At 51.4% G+C, this 16643-nt stretch overlaps 1 protein-coding gene and 1 non-coding gene across 2 annotated transcripts in view; one reads left to right on the top strand and one right to left on the bottom strand.

Moving 5' to 3' along the window:
• ASPG (asparaginase) overlaps positions 1 to 5616 on the bottom strand; it is a 29317-nt gene extending 23701 nt beyond the window's left edge. Inside the window, exons 1-2 of the mRNA XM_089908267.1 lie at positions 5494 to 5616; positions 595 to 703 (exon numbers count right to left, since the gene is read on the bottom strand). Of these exons, the coding sequence (XP_089764393.1) occupies positions 595 to 703; positions 5494 to 5575 (191 nt within the window). The 5' untranslated portion in view covers positions 5576 to 5616. The remainder of the gene's footprint in view (positions 1 to 594; positions 704 to 5493) is intronic.
• Positions 5617 to 15045: 9429 nt separating this feature from the next.
• On the top strand, positions 15046 to 15152 carry LOC115802959 (U6 spliceosomal RNA). The gene has a single exon (XR_004023547.1). It is a non-coding gene; the product is annotated as a U6 spliceosomal RNA (small nuclear RNA).
• Positions 15153 to 16643: the final 1491 nt, after the last annotated feature.

Genomic DNA, 16643 nt, shown 5'->3' with positions numbered 1-16643 from the left:
CACTCTGCGCCCGCCTGCCTGCTCGCTCGGCGGCCCCGTTCCCTTCTGCCCAGCCAGGCCCCCGCACCCAGGGCCGTGGCCGTGGGCTCTGCATCCCCACCAGCTCCCTTCCACTCGAGGCCCCAGGAGCAAGGACCGTGGTCCCGGGAGGGGCCAAGGACAGGCCAGGCCAGGTTGCTCCAGAGCAGTGTCCCCTCCCCTCGGTGAGCCAGGACGACCCTGGGAGGAGGGCTGCTGGCAGGAGGGAGGTCAGCGACCGGGAGGGCAACTCCCCGCTCAGCCGGCCAGCAGCGAAAAGCAGCGGACAGCCTGGGCCACAAGCTGGGAAACAGAGGGACCTTCACAAGGCGGGGCACCTGGGGCCAGCCCTTGCCTCTCCTATGGGCTTCAGTCCCCACGGGGCTCACTTGAAAGGGGGCTGTAGTCAGTTCTAGAGCCATCGAAGTGGGAGCCCGTGGGGACAGCATCCTCTAGCAGCTCGCCATGGACACACTGAGAAGCCACAGCCTGGCAGGCGCCAGTCTCAGGATGCCCCCCACCCCATGACAGCTGGCCATCGTCCCTGCCCGGGACCCCCGAGGAGCCGACACTCACGGCAGCACTAAGGTGTCCTCGGGGAGGCCACAGGCCTGGGCATGCCCCTCATCGTGGAACATGGGCAGTGTCCTCAGAACGGCGGCCAGGCCCTTGCCAGGGACGAGCACTGCAGGCGGGGTCGGGCAGGGAGGCAGGGTCAGAGGCTGGTAGCCACCACCAGTACCGCCCCCTCCACACACACCCTCCACCACCGGCCCCTCCCTCCTCACTGGGGGCTGGGCAGCAGGGGTGGGGGGCTGGGAGCTGGCTGGGTGAGCTCTGGCCCTCAGGGAAGTCAGAGGCTGGGCAGACGGGCCTGCAGCTGCCCCGGGCCCTGGCAAGGATGGGCAGCTGCCCGGTGTCGGGACTGCTACTCTCACCCAGACAGCCCCAGGGCTCCGCCACCGAGGCTCAGGGGGCCCTGGCCCTCTGACAACTCGGACACATGTGCCCACTCTTCTTCCCCCACTTCCCAGAACGTCCACACCGCTCTGCCCGTGGACACGCTGTTGGCTCTGCCTGGAAGTCCTCTACTCCTTTCCGCTTCTCACCCAGCAGGTGCTTCATCCCAGCTCAGGATACCACTTCCAGGAAGCCCTCCTTGATGTCCAGATGCTGGTGCCATTCCCACACGCTCCCTGTTACCGTTTCTCCCTACCTGGACTGTGTGTGACACCTTCAGGGTCCAGCCCAGGCCCTCTGCCTGCAGCCTCCATGTCCAGAAACATGCATCTAAGGAGGCACTGGGCAGAAACGGTGTGTGTTCTAAGAAAACCCTGAGAAGTCACAAGTGTTTCCTGGAAACAAACAACTCCTCAGCAAAGGCTCCCAGAAGAATCTTTGCACTGGGGCCCTGGCTTTTTGCCCCACCCTGCTCCCTGCAAGCTCTGTGACCTTGGTCAAGTCGGCTAAACTTCTCTGGGCATATGCACCCCTCACTGAGGTTCTGTTGGGCGTCTCCCACACTCCTGGCTATGTCGAACACCTGGACACAGAGGCGAGAACAGCAGGGTTCCCCCTCGAGAAGCACCCTTGGCTGAAACATGTAAGACCTTCAGGACCAGGGTCAGTGGTCACCCTGGGCGACAACATTGCTCCCAGCCTTCACCCTTTGCCCGGTGTATCAGTCTCCTGCTGCCGCGTAATAAACTGTCCCAAGTAAATCCCAGGCCCAGCTCTTGCCAACCCCCAGTAAACACAGTTGCGTTGGCCCAAGGATCTTCGTGGTGCCATCTCCCCAGCCAGAGAAGGAGACCCAAGGGGGACCACCTTGAACAGCCCCCCAACCCAGGAAGCGCCCTTTAGGGGCTCCATATGCTTTGCTGCAGGAGTGACGGGGCTCAGTAGACAGAGGGGACATCCGTGTGTGACTGCCAGCCCGGCCACCCTCCCGAGATGCCTGAAGTGTGGCCAGGACACACACCTGCCTCCACAAAGGTCTGGACTCGCCAGCCCTGACAGCAAGGAGGCCTGAACTCCAAACCCTGGGCATTGAGGGAGTCTCAGAGCCACCCACCCTTCTGCGTCAGGCCCCAAAAGGTGTCCCCTCCTGACCCCCAGGACCTGAAATGCAAAGGTTTTGAGGCCGTGATTGAGTTAGGGTCCTGAGATGATGAGATGATGCTGGCTTATGCGGGTGGGTGCTGAGTACCACCACTCACATCCTTGTAAGACAGAGACAGAAGAGAGTTGACACCCAGAGAAGGCTGTGTAAGGACAGAGCAGAGACACGAACACACCGGCCTGCAGTGATGGAGCATCTCCCGAGAGATGCTTCTGCTGCTCTAGGCCCCCGTTTGTGGTCACGGGTCAGGGCAGCCGCAGGAAGCCCGCACGCCACTCTTCACGCTAGCTGCCCTCCCAGTGGGTGGCACTGGGGTGTCCATGTAAACCTGGGATCCACTGACGGGGCAGGTGATGTGCACGGTCACCTCCACCCAGAGTGAGGCTATTGCTAGTGGACGGTGGGACACTGGCTTCCGGGGACACTCCACGCCTCGGGGCGGCAGGAAGGTGCAGGGCCAGCGAGCCCCACGGGGCCCAGACCCTGGTGTCCCCGCCTGGGGAGCGTGTGGGTGGACAGGCAAAACCAGCCGAAGAGAAGGCTAAACTCTCCTGTTCTGTCCGCTCTGTGCAGAATTCTGCCGACACGTCTTTACACCAATCAGCCAAAGGCGTGGGGAACAGCCCTGAGGGAGGCTCAGGGAGTCAGCGGACAAAACATACTTTTCTGGGATTTGGAATGTTCTTGGCTTTTCAGAGCTAGCAGCTTGTTGTGATTTCCTTCGTCATTCTAAATAAACACCTGTTCCCCCCCAAAAAAAAACAAAAACAAGGGGACTTCCCTGGCAATCCAGTGGTTAAGACGACCACCGCAGGGGGCATGGGTTCGAGCCCTGGTCAGGGAACTAAGATCCCACGTGCTGCGCGGTGCAGCCGAAAAAACTAACAACAACGAAACAAACAAATAAACACCTGCTTTCTCATCTAATTCTGATTTTGTAAATTGTAGTCTCTTTCTTAGCACGGGCCCCCAAGCTTCAGGCCCTATAGAAGCAGAAGCCGTCCTGCCCGGGCCTTGTCCCCAGGCCGTGCAGGCAGGGAGCTGTCACTGGCAGCGGCTCCACGAGACCCACTCATCTGTAAGGGCCATCCCAGCACAGCTCAGGCTATAAAACAGTGAACTTGTGAACGTGTGGCAACTCACTCAGGAAGGGGGTCTAGGCCAAGGGCGCAAGAAGCCATGGACATCACCCCTCCGGATGCGGCTTGGCTGCCAGGCCCTCCGGTGGCCTCCTGGGATGTCCTGGCACCTTCAGCTGCCAGGCTCCGAGGCTCTACTCACCCTGCTACGCCCGCCAGGAGCCAGGCCCACGAGGGACGCTCAGGGCGTCAGGGCTCCTGAGCCGTGATGCTGCTCGGCCTTGGGCTTGGGGTGATCGGCTGATTTGGGATTCACGATGTCCCTTGACCAGTGACATCTTCCCCAAACTCAGAGAGGGGATGGGTGACGGGCGTCCCTAGCTGCCACGGCCTCTGCCCTCCTGTCACCATCCTGACCTTTGGCAGAGCTCACGTGTGGGGCGCCGAGTGCCCTGCAGGCCACTGTTTACCAGCAGGCGCAGAAGGGCTCCCAACAGCGACAATCCAAACAGCTTTGCTGTGGCTGCCCCTCACCACCCCCTCGTGGGCCGGAGCCCATATCAGCAGTGCCAGGCGAGTTAATCATTGATGCCCTCCGCCCTCCGGATCAGAATTCCCCGGGCAGGAAGGGCCTGGAGTGTCTGCGTCCCCCCAGCCCCCAGCTGGGCTCAGAGAGGGCAGAGGCCGGCAGAGCACGGCGGCCCAACGGGCCCAGGCCTGGCTCCTCCATCCATCTGGCTCCGTCCCCAGCCTGGGGTGCTGTCCTGAGGTCTCGTGGATGACTCCTGCCTGTCTGAAAGGCGCTCCCACCACACCCCGTCTTTCTAGAGTCAGTCTCCAGGTCACCTTCCAGACGTGGGAGTTTACATCCTCTCTGGAAAAGGCAGCGCCTGGGAGAGTGAGCCTAAGGGGCCCCGGGGAGGTGGGGGGCTGTGAGGGGACACGACGCAGTGCAGGTGGGATCCAGGTCAGAGTCCACCTTGTCCCTGCAGCCTGGACCCTGGAGAACAATGAGTCGAGCTCAATGGAATCTCAGCAATCACAGTTGGCCAGGTGCCAAGCCTGGAGGGGCAGCGACAGGGGTGGGCCAGGGCCCCAGACAGTCCAGGGATGCAGACAGGGCCAGCCACTCCCCGCTGTCTGCCCCAGCCCTGGGGCAGCACAGGGCAGACTCCCCAGCAGCCCAGGGGGAGTAACTGGGGGGGGAGGGTGTGAGGGGGTGTGGAAACCATGCTCTCCATCCCTGAGCGCCTCCAGGACAGGGCTCTTTGGGGGTCTGAGTCCTGGGGCCCAGCACGGAGTGGGCCTCAAGAGATGTCTGCGAATTGGCAGCCAGTGTCGGGGGATGGCACGAACAGGCCCAGAGGACCCAGAAGCAGTTGCTGGAGCGAGAAAGTGCTAGTGGCATCTGCATAGCTGCTTCAGTGGAAACGGTGGCCAGGAGGGGGCGCTGGGGAAGTGGCCCCAGGACCAAGGGCAAAGGCGACCGTCCTGTTAGCACGGGGCAGCTCTGGCACGTCCCCCGCCATGGAGCTGGCAGACGATCCGAGTAGGGGGACACTCCAGGGCCAGGTGTGAGGACAGCCCGGACAGGCACCTGGGGCCAGGGAGGGAGCCCGGGGGGCCTGTGTGGAGAGCACAGACAGTGTCCGCTCTCCCGGGAGCGCTGGAACATTCTGGAGGTGTGTACAGTCCTCTTCCCACCCCTGCGGGGCCCCAGGCTCCCCAAACCCGGTCCCTGCCCAAAGGTGCTCTGCCCGGCCTGGGGGCACCCCTGCCCCAGTGGCCCGCAGAGCTCAGCGCCCGGCCCAGCAGTCACTGCCTCGAGGACCCACTCAGGCCAACGTCACAGGGGCAGAGAAACGAAACGCCCAACCTGCCCGGACTGCTCGTGCACGTGAACACTTCCCAAAGGTGTCTGGTGCCCGCTGCCCGGCCGAGCCCGGGCCGGGAACAGCGGGGAACGGCTGGGGTCGCCTTGCAGCCGCTCGGTGGTCCCCAGTGAGGGGCGTCGGCAGACTCTGAACACCTGCCCACCGGCTTGTCTGTGCGGGGTAGGGCGCTCAGACAGACGCCACGGTGGTCGAGGCTCGGCCCCGGGAGGAGCCGACGACAGCGCGGGGGAGAGGCTGTGCCCCCGGGCGGGCTGACCGCCCACCGGGAGCGGCGGGGTCAGGGGCGCGGCCCCGCGGGGCCTGGCGACCCCCGACAGGCCAAAGGCGAGCGGACGACCCCCACCCCACCCGCGGTGCCCGGGCGCCGGCACCCACTCACCGCCGCGCTCGCTCCGCATGCCGATGGTGCCTCCGGTGTAGATGGCCAGGAGCCGCCGCTCGGGCCCCGCCGCGCGCGCCATGCCCGTGAGCCAGGGGACCGGGGACCGGGGGGACTGACGGCAGGCGGGGCGCGCAGAGGGCTGCCGGGGGGGGAGGGGCGGAGCCTGCCGGGGGCGGGGCGGGGGAGGGAGGGACCTGCGGGGGGTGTGGAGGGACCTGCCTGGGGGCGGATACTCGCCGGAGGGTCGGGGCCTGTCCCGGGATGGGGGGAGGGGGAGGGGGAGGGGAGGGGGAGGGGCGGGGCGGGTCCGGTCCCGGGTGGGCGGATAGGGGACAGGTCCCGAGCGATCCCAGGCGATCCGACTTCAGTGCAGCGGGCCGGGGCGTTTTGAGTAGCTGTGACTTGTGGCTCAAAGGCCAGGTGCCTCACGGACAGTGGTGCCAGAGGACCCCCAATGCGGAGCGGGGTCGCCATCCCCTCCCAGGCAGTCCCCCCAGGCCCTGGCGCTCCAGTAGATCCAGCACTGTTGACCATGCCCTCGGTGTCCAGTGCCTGGGATGGCGGGGGCAGGCAGAGACCCCAGCCGGCCCACTCACACCGTCCAGAAGGGCCCGAAGGGACCCCCTCCAGGGCTAGATAGAGCCCACCACCTTCAGTCCCAGGAGATCCTACGGAGGGAAGGGAAGGGGGATGCAGGGTACCGGGAGGAACAAGCCGCAGGCTTCATCTCAGATGCATTGAGTCCGTGTTTCCCTCCCTGGGTGCCGGCACACCAAGGCCCTGTACCCTGACTGGCGGCGGTGGTGGGCTGGGGGGACGACAGGGACCACGACGTGGTTTGCTGGAAAACTGATTCCTCTCCAGAGAGAGCCCTCCCCGTACTTGATTTTGATTCCATGGAAGTGATGAAATAAAATTCCTATTTTCTGTCAAGACAAGAGTAAAAGTAATTCTGGCCTTAAGGGAACAAAATCTTCCTAGGAGGAACTTTCTTTTCTCCTATGCCTTTCAGATGTCAATGTTCTACCTGGTCCTCTCTGGGAACTTTAATCCCGGCCGTCTTTTAAAAATGCAAATTTCAGGACGGTAACTCTTAACCTAAGAAAAAACAAAAGGGAGGGGAGGGATAGGTAATTTGGAACTTGACTTGTCAAGGACAGATACAAATGTCTTCTCCCTGTATATTAGTAAAAACGATTTAGCCATCCAAACAGGTGACCTTGATCTGTTCCATCTGCCAGAAACCCAATTTGAAGCCAACCCCTTTTGTAACTGATGAGATTTTTTGCGGGGGTAGCTTTACCTTTTATTATTATTTTTTTTACTGCAGTATAGTTGATGTAGACATTATATGTTATAGGTGTACAATATAGCGATTCACAATTTTTAAAAGTTATGCTCTATTTATAGTTATGTGAAACAAAATTCATATTTTATGGCAAGACAAGAAAAATTTGAACATAAAAACTCTTCTCTGCCCTTTGGCCTCCTCACTTCCCGCACCGTGCACTGTGTGTCTGCGTTAGGCATCGACCAGACCTTCCCCTCCCCCATCAGCAGGAATACCTGCTCAACCGTGAAGAGGAACTTTCTCCTAGCGTCGACAAGACAACTCCTCCAATGGTCACATTCCTTCTTGATCTTGTAAGGGGTCACATGACTCACCAGGATGACGCTTAGATCTGGATTATGTAAACTGTCAATAATAAGTCATCTGGCGTACAGCTTTCTGTCTCAACAAATTATAGAACTGTGCCTTGACTTCTAATGGGCAGAACAGTTCTCAGAGCTTTCTGAGATGCTCTTCCCAGGTTAGAGTCCTCAAGTTTGGCTCAAATAAAATTTTCCATTTCTTTCTTAGATCGACCGATTGCTTTTTCATTGACAGTTATTATAAAATATTGGCTATATTCCCTGTGTTGTATGTAACTGATGGATTTTGTACTATTGTACCTGACTCATGGCTGAAATTTTGGAATGGGAACTATGGGGTCTCTGTGTCTGTGTGTTGTATCTATATATATGTGTGTGTTGTAGATGTGTGGTGTCGCCAAATTTAACTAGTAAAAGAGCTCTATTTAACTGGCTTAAAGGGAATTAAGCAGTTCTATAAACAAAGACCCAACGCAGCCAAAAATAAATAAATTTTTTTTTAAAATTTAGTTCTTTTAAAAACAAAAATCTTATTCCTGTTGCAAAATTGGTCAGCAAGAAAAATAACATGATATGATGAAACTTTTAAGTAAATGAAATGTAAATAAGAGTTTCTAGGTGAATTCTTTAGGAAAAAGTATGTTTTAGGACTGTCTACTTAAAAATAGTTTCTCCAGGTTTTTGGTAACTTGAAACTGCTAAATTAAGTTAAATGATGGGAATTCATTGAATATCCATATCATTTCCAAATAAGATACTGAAACATTCATTGCTAAACAAGTCTAAGTTTACCTACTTTTGTCTTTTATTTATTTATTTATTTATTTTATTTTTGGCTGCATTAAGTCTTCATTGCTGCACGCGGGCTTTCTCTAGTTGTGGCAAGCAGGGGCTACTCTTCATTGCGGTGGGTGGGCTTCTCATTGCAATGGCTTCTCTTGTTGCGGAGCACAGGCTCTAGGCGCACGGGCTTAAGTAGTTGTGGCACACGGGCTCAGTAGTTGTGCCTCGTGGGCTCTAGAGCGCAGGCTCAGTAGTTGTGACGCACGGGCTTAGTTGCTCTGTGGCATGTGGGATCTTTCCAGACCAGGGCACAAACCCGTGTCCCCTGCATTGGCAGGTGGATTCTTTACACTTGCGCCACCAGGGAAGCCCTTACTTTAGTCTTCTTATTAGAGAAAAACTAAAGATGTTTTGTTCATTGGACAGGTCTTGTATTCCACTGAGGAAAGAAATTAGTTTCTAGACTATGTTCTTAAATTTGGCAATCAGGAAATGCTGGTATGATAAATAGTTCATAATTAACTTCTCCTTGGTTTTCACTAAGGTTTTTTAAGGTTTTAAAACTAAGGTTAAAAATTGTAATTAAAATATATAATTAAAAATTAATAAGGAAAACACTAGTGTATGTAAGGAGAAGGAAGGTAAAAGAAATGGACGTGTGTTTTTGTAAAGGAAAAGGAAGTAATTTTGTCCTAAAGCTGGCTATTTCTAAATAGTATAGAAAGTAAAGCACAACTTAATATGGATAGAGAAAGTTGTAGAAGGTTTGCGGGGGCGGGGGAAGATCTTTAGAAGGGAATTCTAGGGACTTCTTTGGTGGTCCAGTGGTTAAGAATCCACCTTCCAATGCAGGGGACGCAGGTTCGATCCCTGGTCGGGGAAATAAGATCCCACATGCCGCAGGGCAACTAAGCCCGTGCGCTCTGGAGCCCCCGCACCACGACTAGAGAGGAGCCCACGCACTGCAGCAAAGAACCCGCGCACCGCAACAAAAGATCCTGCATGCCACAACCAAGATCCTGTGTGCCGCAACTAAGACCAGATGCAGCCAAATAATTAATTAATTAATCAATTTTTTTAAATAAAAAAAATAAGGGAATTCTACGGTGGTCAGGACTAAGATTTAGATTGAATTTGAGTAAATGAATTTTGTTATTAAAAATAAGCTGGTGGGGGCTTCCCTGGTGGCACAGTGGCTGAGAGTCCGCCTGCCGATGCAGGGGACACGGGTTCGTGCCCCGGTCCGGGAAGATCCCACATGCCGCGGAGCGGCTGGGCCCGTGAGCCATGGCCGCTGAGCCTGCGCGTCCAGAGCCTGTGCTCCGCAACGGGAGAGAACACAGCAGTGAGAGGCCCGCGTACCGCAAAAAAAAAAAAAAAAAGGCTGGTGGGAATTCCCTGGCAGTTCAGTGGTTAGGACTCGGCACTCTCACTGCTGGGGCCGCAGGTTCAATCCCCGGTTGGGGAACTAAGACCCCGCAAGCTGTGCAGCGAGAAAAAGAAAAAAAAAGGCTGGTGCAAAAATGGAGTATGATTTTCTCTTTGTTAAGAGAACAAAGTTTTCTTAGAATATCAATCTGCTTTTGATAACAGATTGTAAGGTTCCTTTACCTTTTAATTAATCTATTGTAACTTTATGTATGTGCCTTTGAAATCTTTTATTGTCACTTGGTTAAGTCAGTAAGTATTGTTTCACAGAGACCTATGATCCTATTTGATAAAGGGTTTTTAAAGCCTTTTTGATATTTTTGACAAAGATCAAATTCGAATTGAAGTTTGTCTGACCTCTGACTAACTTTGAGGTTTCCCAAAGGCCCCCAGAACACCTCAAGAGAATTGTTTGCTCTTCTTATCAAAGAAGCATATTAAACTAATTAGGCTTATTTGGTTGTTAAATTACAAGGGAAGCATCATCAAATGAGTGATAAACCTTCTTAGGTTATATTGTATGGGTAAATTTTATTAAAATAGATAGTCTAGAAATTATACAGGGACGTCCCTGGTGGCGCAGGGGTTAAGAATCTGCCTGCCAATGCAGGGGACACAGGTTCGAGCCCTGGTCCGGGAAGATCCCACATGCCGCGGAGCAACTAATCCCGTGTGCCACAACTACTGAGCCTGTGCTCTAGAGCCCGCGAGCCACAGCTACTGAGCCCACGTGCCACAACTACTGAAGCCCACACACCTAGACCCTGTGCTCCTATACAAAGACAAGCCAACCCAATGAGAAGCCCGCACACCACAACGAAGAGTAGCCCCTGCTAGCCGCAACTAGAGAAAGCCCACGTGCAGCAATGAAGACCCAACACAGCCAAAACATAAATAAATAATAAATAAATTTATTTTTAAAAAAAGAAATTATATGGAACTCCTAAAAATCGGGTATATCCTGATAAAATGTTATCAATTATAATTCTAGTTAACATCTTAAAATGTTGTATGTCACAACGGTAACGAAGTTTGTCAATTGCATTGTAATCAGGTCTTTAACCACGCCTTTCAAAGTCTTTTGTCATTTATAGATAGTTATTGTTTTACTCAGATGCTTTTGCAAAAATGCTCCATCTTCAAGAAGATTCATATAAAGGGCTTTTGGACAAGTACAGGTTTCTGATCACTTTCAGGTCATACTGCTGAGCTGGGTAAGAAATTAAAGAATTCTTTAACCTGGTGACTTCATAAAGCTGTTAAAAGAAGATTAAGGATTAGTCACATAGACTGAGCAACCTGATGAGTATGGTTATAATTTTTGGGGTTTTTGTCTGGAATATTACTGGTTTTTAATCTGTGTTTTCCAGATATAAGGAAACCCTTCCCCTTAAGCGACTTATGACTTAAATTTGGTAAATTATACCTTTGTAATTAGAACTGAAACATTTATCTTTTCTTTCTACCTGATCCCTCCAGAAACTGGAAACTCTTAAGTTCCCAGCAGCCTTTCCAGGTGAACAAGGAAGGCCACCTCCTGACAGGTGCAAGAATCTCAAGATATTTGGGGGACCTCTAGAAGAAAGGAATCCACCCAAATCTGTAGATATTACAGGCAGAATCTGATAACAAGACCTTGGCATGGCTTTCCTGGCCTTGAGAGGTCTTTTATTTTTATTTTTATTTATTTATTTATTTATTTCAGTACGCGAGCCTCTCACTGCTGTGGCCTCTCCCGTTGCGGAGCACAGGCTCCGGACGTGCAGGCTCAGCGGCCATGGCTCATAGGCCCAGCCGCTCCATGGCATGTGGGATCTTCCCAGACCGGGGCACGAACCCGCGTCCTCTGCATCGGCAGGCGGACTCTCAACAACTGCGCCACCAGGGAAGCCCAGAGAGGTCTTTTAAAAGTTCAATTTGAGATTCTTTATAAAAAGTTCCAGCACAGCCATATTGTAAGAACCCGTATGATCAATTACACTTACGGAAATAATCAGGCCAAGTTTATTGAAACCAGACTTATTTTGCAAATTAAGTAGTCTTAATTTGGCTATATCATTGGTAGAAATGAGGGTAACTTTAGAGAGAAAAATATTACATTTCAGTGAACATTAAGTTCTAGTGTTGTTGTCTTTAAGGGTGTTTTTGCTTTTGTTTTGTATTTACTACCTAAGAATCACTTCCCAGATGGCTCCTTGTTGCTATGTTACATTACCGTAAAGTTTAACTGGATTATATTAAAAGGACATTCTAAGTTTGTTTCTGAATCTTATCACAATAATCTATCTTTGGATGAAGATCAGATGCCCCATGAACTTCGAAAAGGAGATTATGCATACTGGAAAAGGCATCAGATAAAGGATTCTTTACAGCCAGGTTGGAAGGGACCTAACAGTCCTCCTCTCTTGAATTGACTGCAACTCCTGTTTCTGACACCCTACTTCAACTAAGACCAGCACTACCAGACCAGGATGAGGAGACAACAAACGTCTGAAGTAGACGCCTGACCCAAGATGGTATACAAGACCAGGCTCGTATACCAATTACTTTGACAATTGTTCACACTTTTGCTTATGAACCAAATGTATTTCTCCCTTTGGCTCAAGGTCAGCTGTGGGTAGTTTTGGAGACAGTCCCTGCCAATCTGCCTGTAATGTGAGCACACCGGGTTTGATCGATTTTCCAATGGTATGACCACCTGGTGGCAATATTTGTTCCTTCACTTGGAATAGAATATAACATTAACCACAGAGGCTTTAACAAAATTTACTCAGCAAGCTTTGAATGGTAGTCATCAAGCCATTAGCTTGCTTGATTCAGAAGTCTTCATGATGAGAAAATCAGTCCTGCAGAATCGTATAGCCCTAAATATTCTCTAACTGCTCTCCAAGGGGGAACGTGTGTTATGACACACACTGAATATTGGGTTTTTATACCTGATGAATCTTCTAACATAATTCATCTTAAGATACATATGAAGAATCAAATTTCAGCTCTGAAGAATCCTCTTCCCAATGTAGGGGAGATACTAGGAAAATGGTATGGTTTAGCAGGATCTTTGCTTAAACCTTTACTAATGACATTGTTACTGTTATTGTCAATTTTGATTACAGTTTGTATAACATAGAAAGTGATAGTTTTTTGGGACTTCCCTGGTGGTCCAGTAGCTAAGACTCAGGGCTCCCAATGCAAGGGGCCCGGGTTTGATCCCTGGTCAGGGAACTAGATCCCACATGCATGCCACAACTGAGAATTTGCATGCTGCAACTGAGAATTTGCATGCTGCAACTAAGAAGTCTGCATGCCACAACTAAGACCCAGGGCAGGCTAAATAAATAAATATTTTTAAAAAGTAAAGTGATAGTTTCTTGCCTTTCGGTCTGTGTATCACCTACTTCTATTAAGATGATATCTAAACGACTTGAAACTATTGCTCACACCTATAGTTCTCTATAAATTAATGAACATGCACAATGCACATGCAAGGTAAAATTGGCATAAGTCCTATTGGACAAATTGGAATTCACCATTAGTCCTTGCCAAATATCTTACTAGTGCAACCCCTAAAGGGAAAGAAAGAACTGGGTTTACTAAGACCCAACATTGAGGGACATGATGGACTCAGGGCAGGTAAGCAGCCACCCTGATATTGAGGGACCAAATATTTGACCACCTAATGCTTTCTATCAAAAGATTAATGATCAAAAGGGGGAAATTGATGAAATAAAATTCATATTTTATGGCAAGACAAGAAAAATTTAAATATAAAAATTTTCTCTGCCTGTTTGGGTTTCCTCCCTCCCCCGTAGTGTGCATTGTGCATTTGCATTAACCAGACCTCCTTAGTAGATAACATTCCTTCTTAATCTTGTAAAGGTCGAAATGACCCACCACATTCTTAACTTCTTAGGAGACAAGCTTCCTTCTTAATCCTGTAAGGGGTCACGATGACCCACTACTCACTTTGAACATGTAGATCTGAATTGTGTAAACTGTCAATATGTCATTTGACATAAAACCCTTTTTCTCAAAATATCTTACATAAGTGTGCTTTGACCTCTAACAGACAGAACAGTCCTCAGAGCTTTATGAAAGACTGTCTCCCAGGTTATAATCCTCAGGTTGGTTCAAATAAAATTTTCCATCTGTTTCTTAGATTGACTGTTGATTAATGTTTTTCATTGACAGAAGTTATTTTGATAACTGACAACAATGCAAAAGTAATTCTTGTCGACACACAAGCAAATGAACCTGTCCGGGGAGTGTTTGTGTTAATCTGCTCAGGCTGTTACAACAAAGTACCACAGACTGGGTGGTTTAAACAACAGAAGTTTATTTTCTCACAGCTCTGGAGGCTGGAAGTTCCATGTCAAGCTGAGAAGGGTGGGTTTCTTCTGAGGCCTCTCCTTGGTAAGTGGATGGCTCTCTGCACACACATCTCTTTGTCTCTTTGAGTGAACACATTTCCTCTTCTTAAAAGAACACCGGTCAGATTGGATTAGGACCCACCCTAATGGCCACATTTTTTTTTGTTTGTTTTAACCTAATCATCTCTTTCAAGGTCCTGTCTCCAAATACAGCCAGTCACATTCCGAGGTGCTGAGGAGTCAGGGCTTCACCATGTTAATATAGGGGGAGACACAGTTCAGCCCCTCCACCCAGAAAGCCCAGTTTTGCATCTGTTTGCACATTCATATCACCGTTCCTGCTCTATATGTGTGTTTGTCATTGGGCTTCTCCCTGGAGCGGGTCCTAACACCTGCCTGGGCCCCTGCCTGTGGGGTAAGTAGACTCTTTCATACATGCTCCTCTGTCTATCTGAGCCACAATTCACCTTGGGAAGCCATTCCTTTACAACTCACTGGTTAACCGTAAGTCCCAGGAAACCAAGTTTGTATGTCGGGCAGGGCTTTTCTGGTGATATCCTAACAGTGGCTTCTTTTCCAGGGTGTGTGACTGAATGTCATTTGCAGACACCGTCTGGCAGCTCAGCTCCTCTGCCAGCCTTCCTCACTATTCTGCTTTGATTGTATTTTTGCTTATGGTTACCTACGTCTAAACGTTCTCTTACTTAACTGTTTACGTGACACGTGTGTGGGTCCCTGCTGTGTGCCAGGAGCTTCTCTAGGCCCTGGGGACTCAGCCCCTGTCCTCCTGGAGCACACCTTCTGGTGGGGAGGAGCAGCAACAGACAACCCTCCCCCAGTGTCGGGCGATGACAAGTGCTGTAAGGAACAACAGGGAGTAGAGTGATAGATGGTCCTGCTTCCAACAGGGTGGCAAGGGACAGTCTCTCTGAAGGGCTGATGTCTGAGCAGAGCCTAAGCAGAGAGCAAGTATGCCAGGCAGAAAGAGGCAGGTGCCAGGGCCCCAGGCAGGCACAAGCCTGAGAGTCTGAACAATGCCCAGGAGGTCAGATGCTGGCTGAGGGGTCGTGGAGCCAGGTAAGGACCCTGGGTTTAACCCTAAATGTGACTGTCAGCCCCCAGAGGGCTGGCTGGTTCGACTTAAGCTCTGCTGTGTGGAGAGAGGCAGACAGGAGGGGTCAGGAGAGCCGCTGAGGGCTGTGCAGTCAGGGTCCCGCAGAAGTGTGACAGTAGCTGGGGAGGAAGTGAGAGGTGGTCATCCCGGGAGCATGTTTTGAAGCTTGGGGTGTGAGGCAAAGACAAGACTCAGGGACGACTCGTGCTCACTCTGGCAGCACATATATGAAAACTGAAACGATAGAGAGGAGATTGGCGTGGCCTCTGCACAAAGATGACATGCAAATTCGCGAAGTGTTCCATATATTTAGGGGAATATAGCCAATATTTTGTAATAACTGTAAATGGAAAGTAACCTTTAAAATTGTATAAAAGGGACTTCCCTGGTGGCACAGTGGTTGAGAGTCCGCCTGCCGATGCAGGGGACACGGGTTCGAGCCCTGGTCCAGGGGGATCCCACATGCCGCGGAGCAGCTAGGCCTGTGCACCACAGCTGCTGAGGCCCGCGCCCCTAGAGTCCGTGCTCCGCAACAAGGGAAGCTACCACAGTGAGAGGCCCATGCACTGTGGCGATGAGTGGCTCCCGCTCGCCGCAGCTGGAGAGGGCTCATGCACAGCAGTGAAGACCCAACGCAGCCAAAAGTAAATAAATTATTAAAAAATAAAATAAAATAAAATTGTATAAAAATAAAAATCAGGGCTTCCCTGGTGGCACAGTGGTTGAGAGTCCGCCTGCCGATGCAGGGGACACGGGTTCGTGCCCCGCTCCGGGAAGATCCCACATGCCGCGGAGCGGCTGGGCCCGTGAGCCATGGGCGCTGAGCCTGCGTGTCCGGAGCCTGTGCTCCACAACAGGAGAGGCCACAGCAGTGAGAGGCCCGCGTACCACAAAAATAAATAAATAAAAATCACTATAAAAATTTTTTTAAAACACACCACTGGACAGTGGATTAATGCAAAAGTGGAAAACAGTGACCCATGGACCAAATCTGACCCACCACTTGGGCCAGTTCCAATAAAGTTTTTTTTTTTTTAGTAAATTTATTTACTTATTTATTTATTTATTTTTGGCTGCGTTGGGTCTTTGTTGCTGCACACAGGCTTTTCTCTAGTTGTGGCGAGCGGGGGCTACTCTTCGTTGCGGTCCGCGGGCTTCTCATTGTGGTGGCTTCTCTTGTTGTGGAGCACGGGCTCTAGGCGCGTGGGCTTCAGTAGTTGTGGCTCACGGGCTCTGTAGTTGTGGCTCGTGGGCTCAAGAGCACAGGATCAGCAGTTGTGGCGCACGGGCTTAGCTGCTCCGTGGCACATAGGATCTTCCCGGACCAGGCCCGAACCTGTGTCCCCTGCATTGGTAGGCAGATTCTCAACCTCTGCACCACCAGGGGAGTCTCCCAATAAAGTTTTCTGTTCTTTTTTTTTAACATTTTTATTGGAGTATAATTGCTTTATAATGGTGTGTTAGTTTCTGTTCTACAACAAAGTGAATGAGTTATACATATACATATATTCCCATCCCCAATAAAGTTTTATTGGAACACTAAAAATAAAAACAGGGACAACTCAAGTTTGGACCAGAGCAGCACCTTTGATGGAGATGTTCTTTCCCAAGTCCAGAAAGCCTGGGGCAGGAATTGGGGCCATGCTGGGTGCCTTATGTTTGAGATACCACCTGGAGAGCCCAGAGGAAACAACAGCTGTATGCTCTAGAGTCAAGAGCACAGGGATGACATTTAAAGTCATGGCAACAAGGTGTCTTGGAGTGGAAGCAGGGAGACCGAGGCCCAGCCTGAGCCTGACATT

This window comes from Delphinapterus leucas, chromosome 2 (assembly GCF_059928025.1).
Source record: "Delphinapterus leucas isolate spDelLeu-1000000601 "Yukka" chromosome 2, BTC_Dleu_Yukka2, whole genome shotgun sequence".
Taxonomy (NCBI): Eukaryota; Metazoa; Chordata; class Mammalia; order Artiodactyla; family Monodontidae; genus Delphinapterus; species Delphinapterus leucas.
Note: the sequence above shows the minus strand (reverse complement) of the source record. Positions and strands in the feature narration are given on the sequence as shown.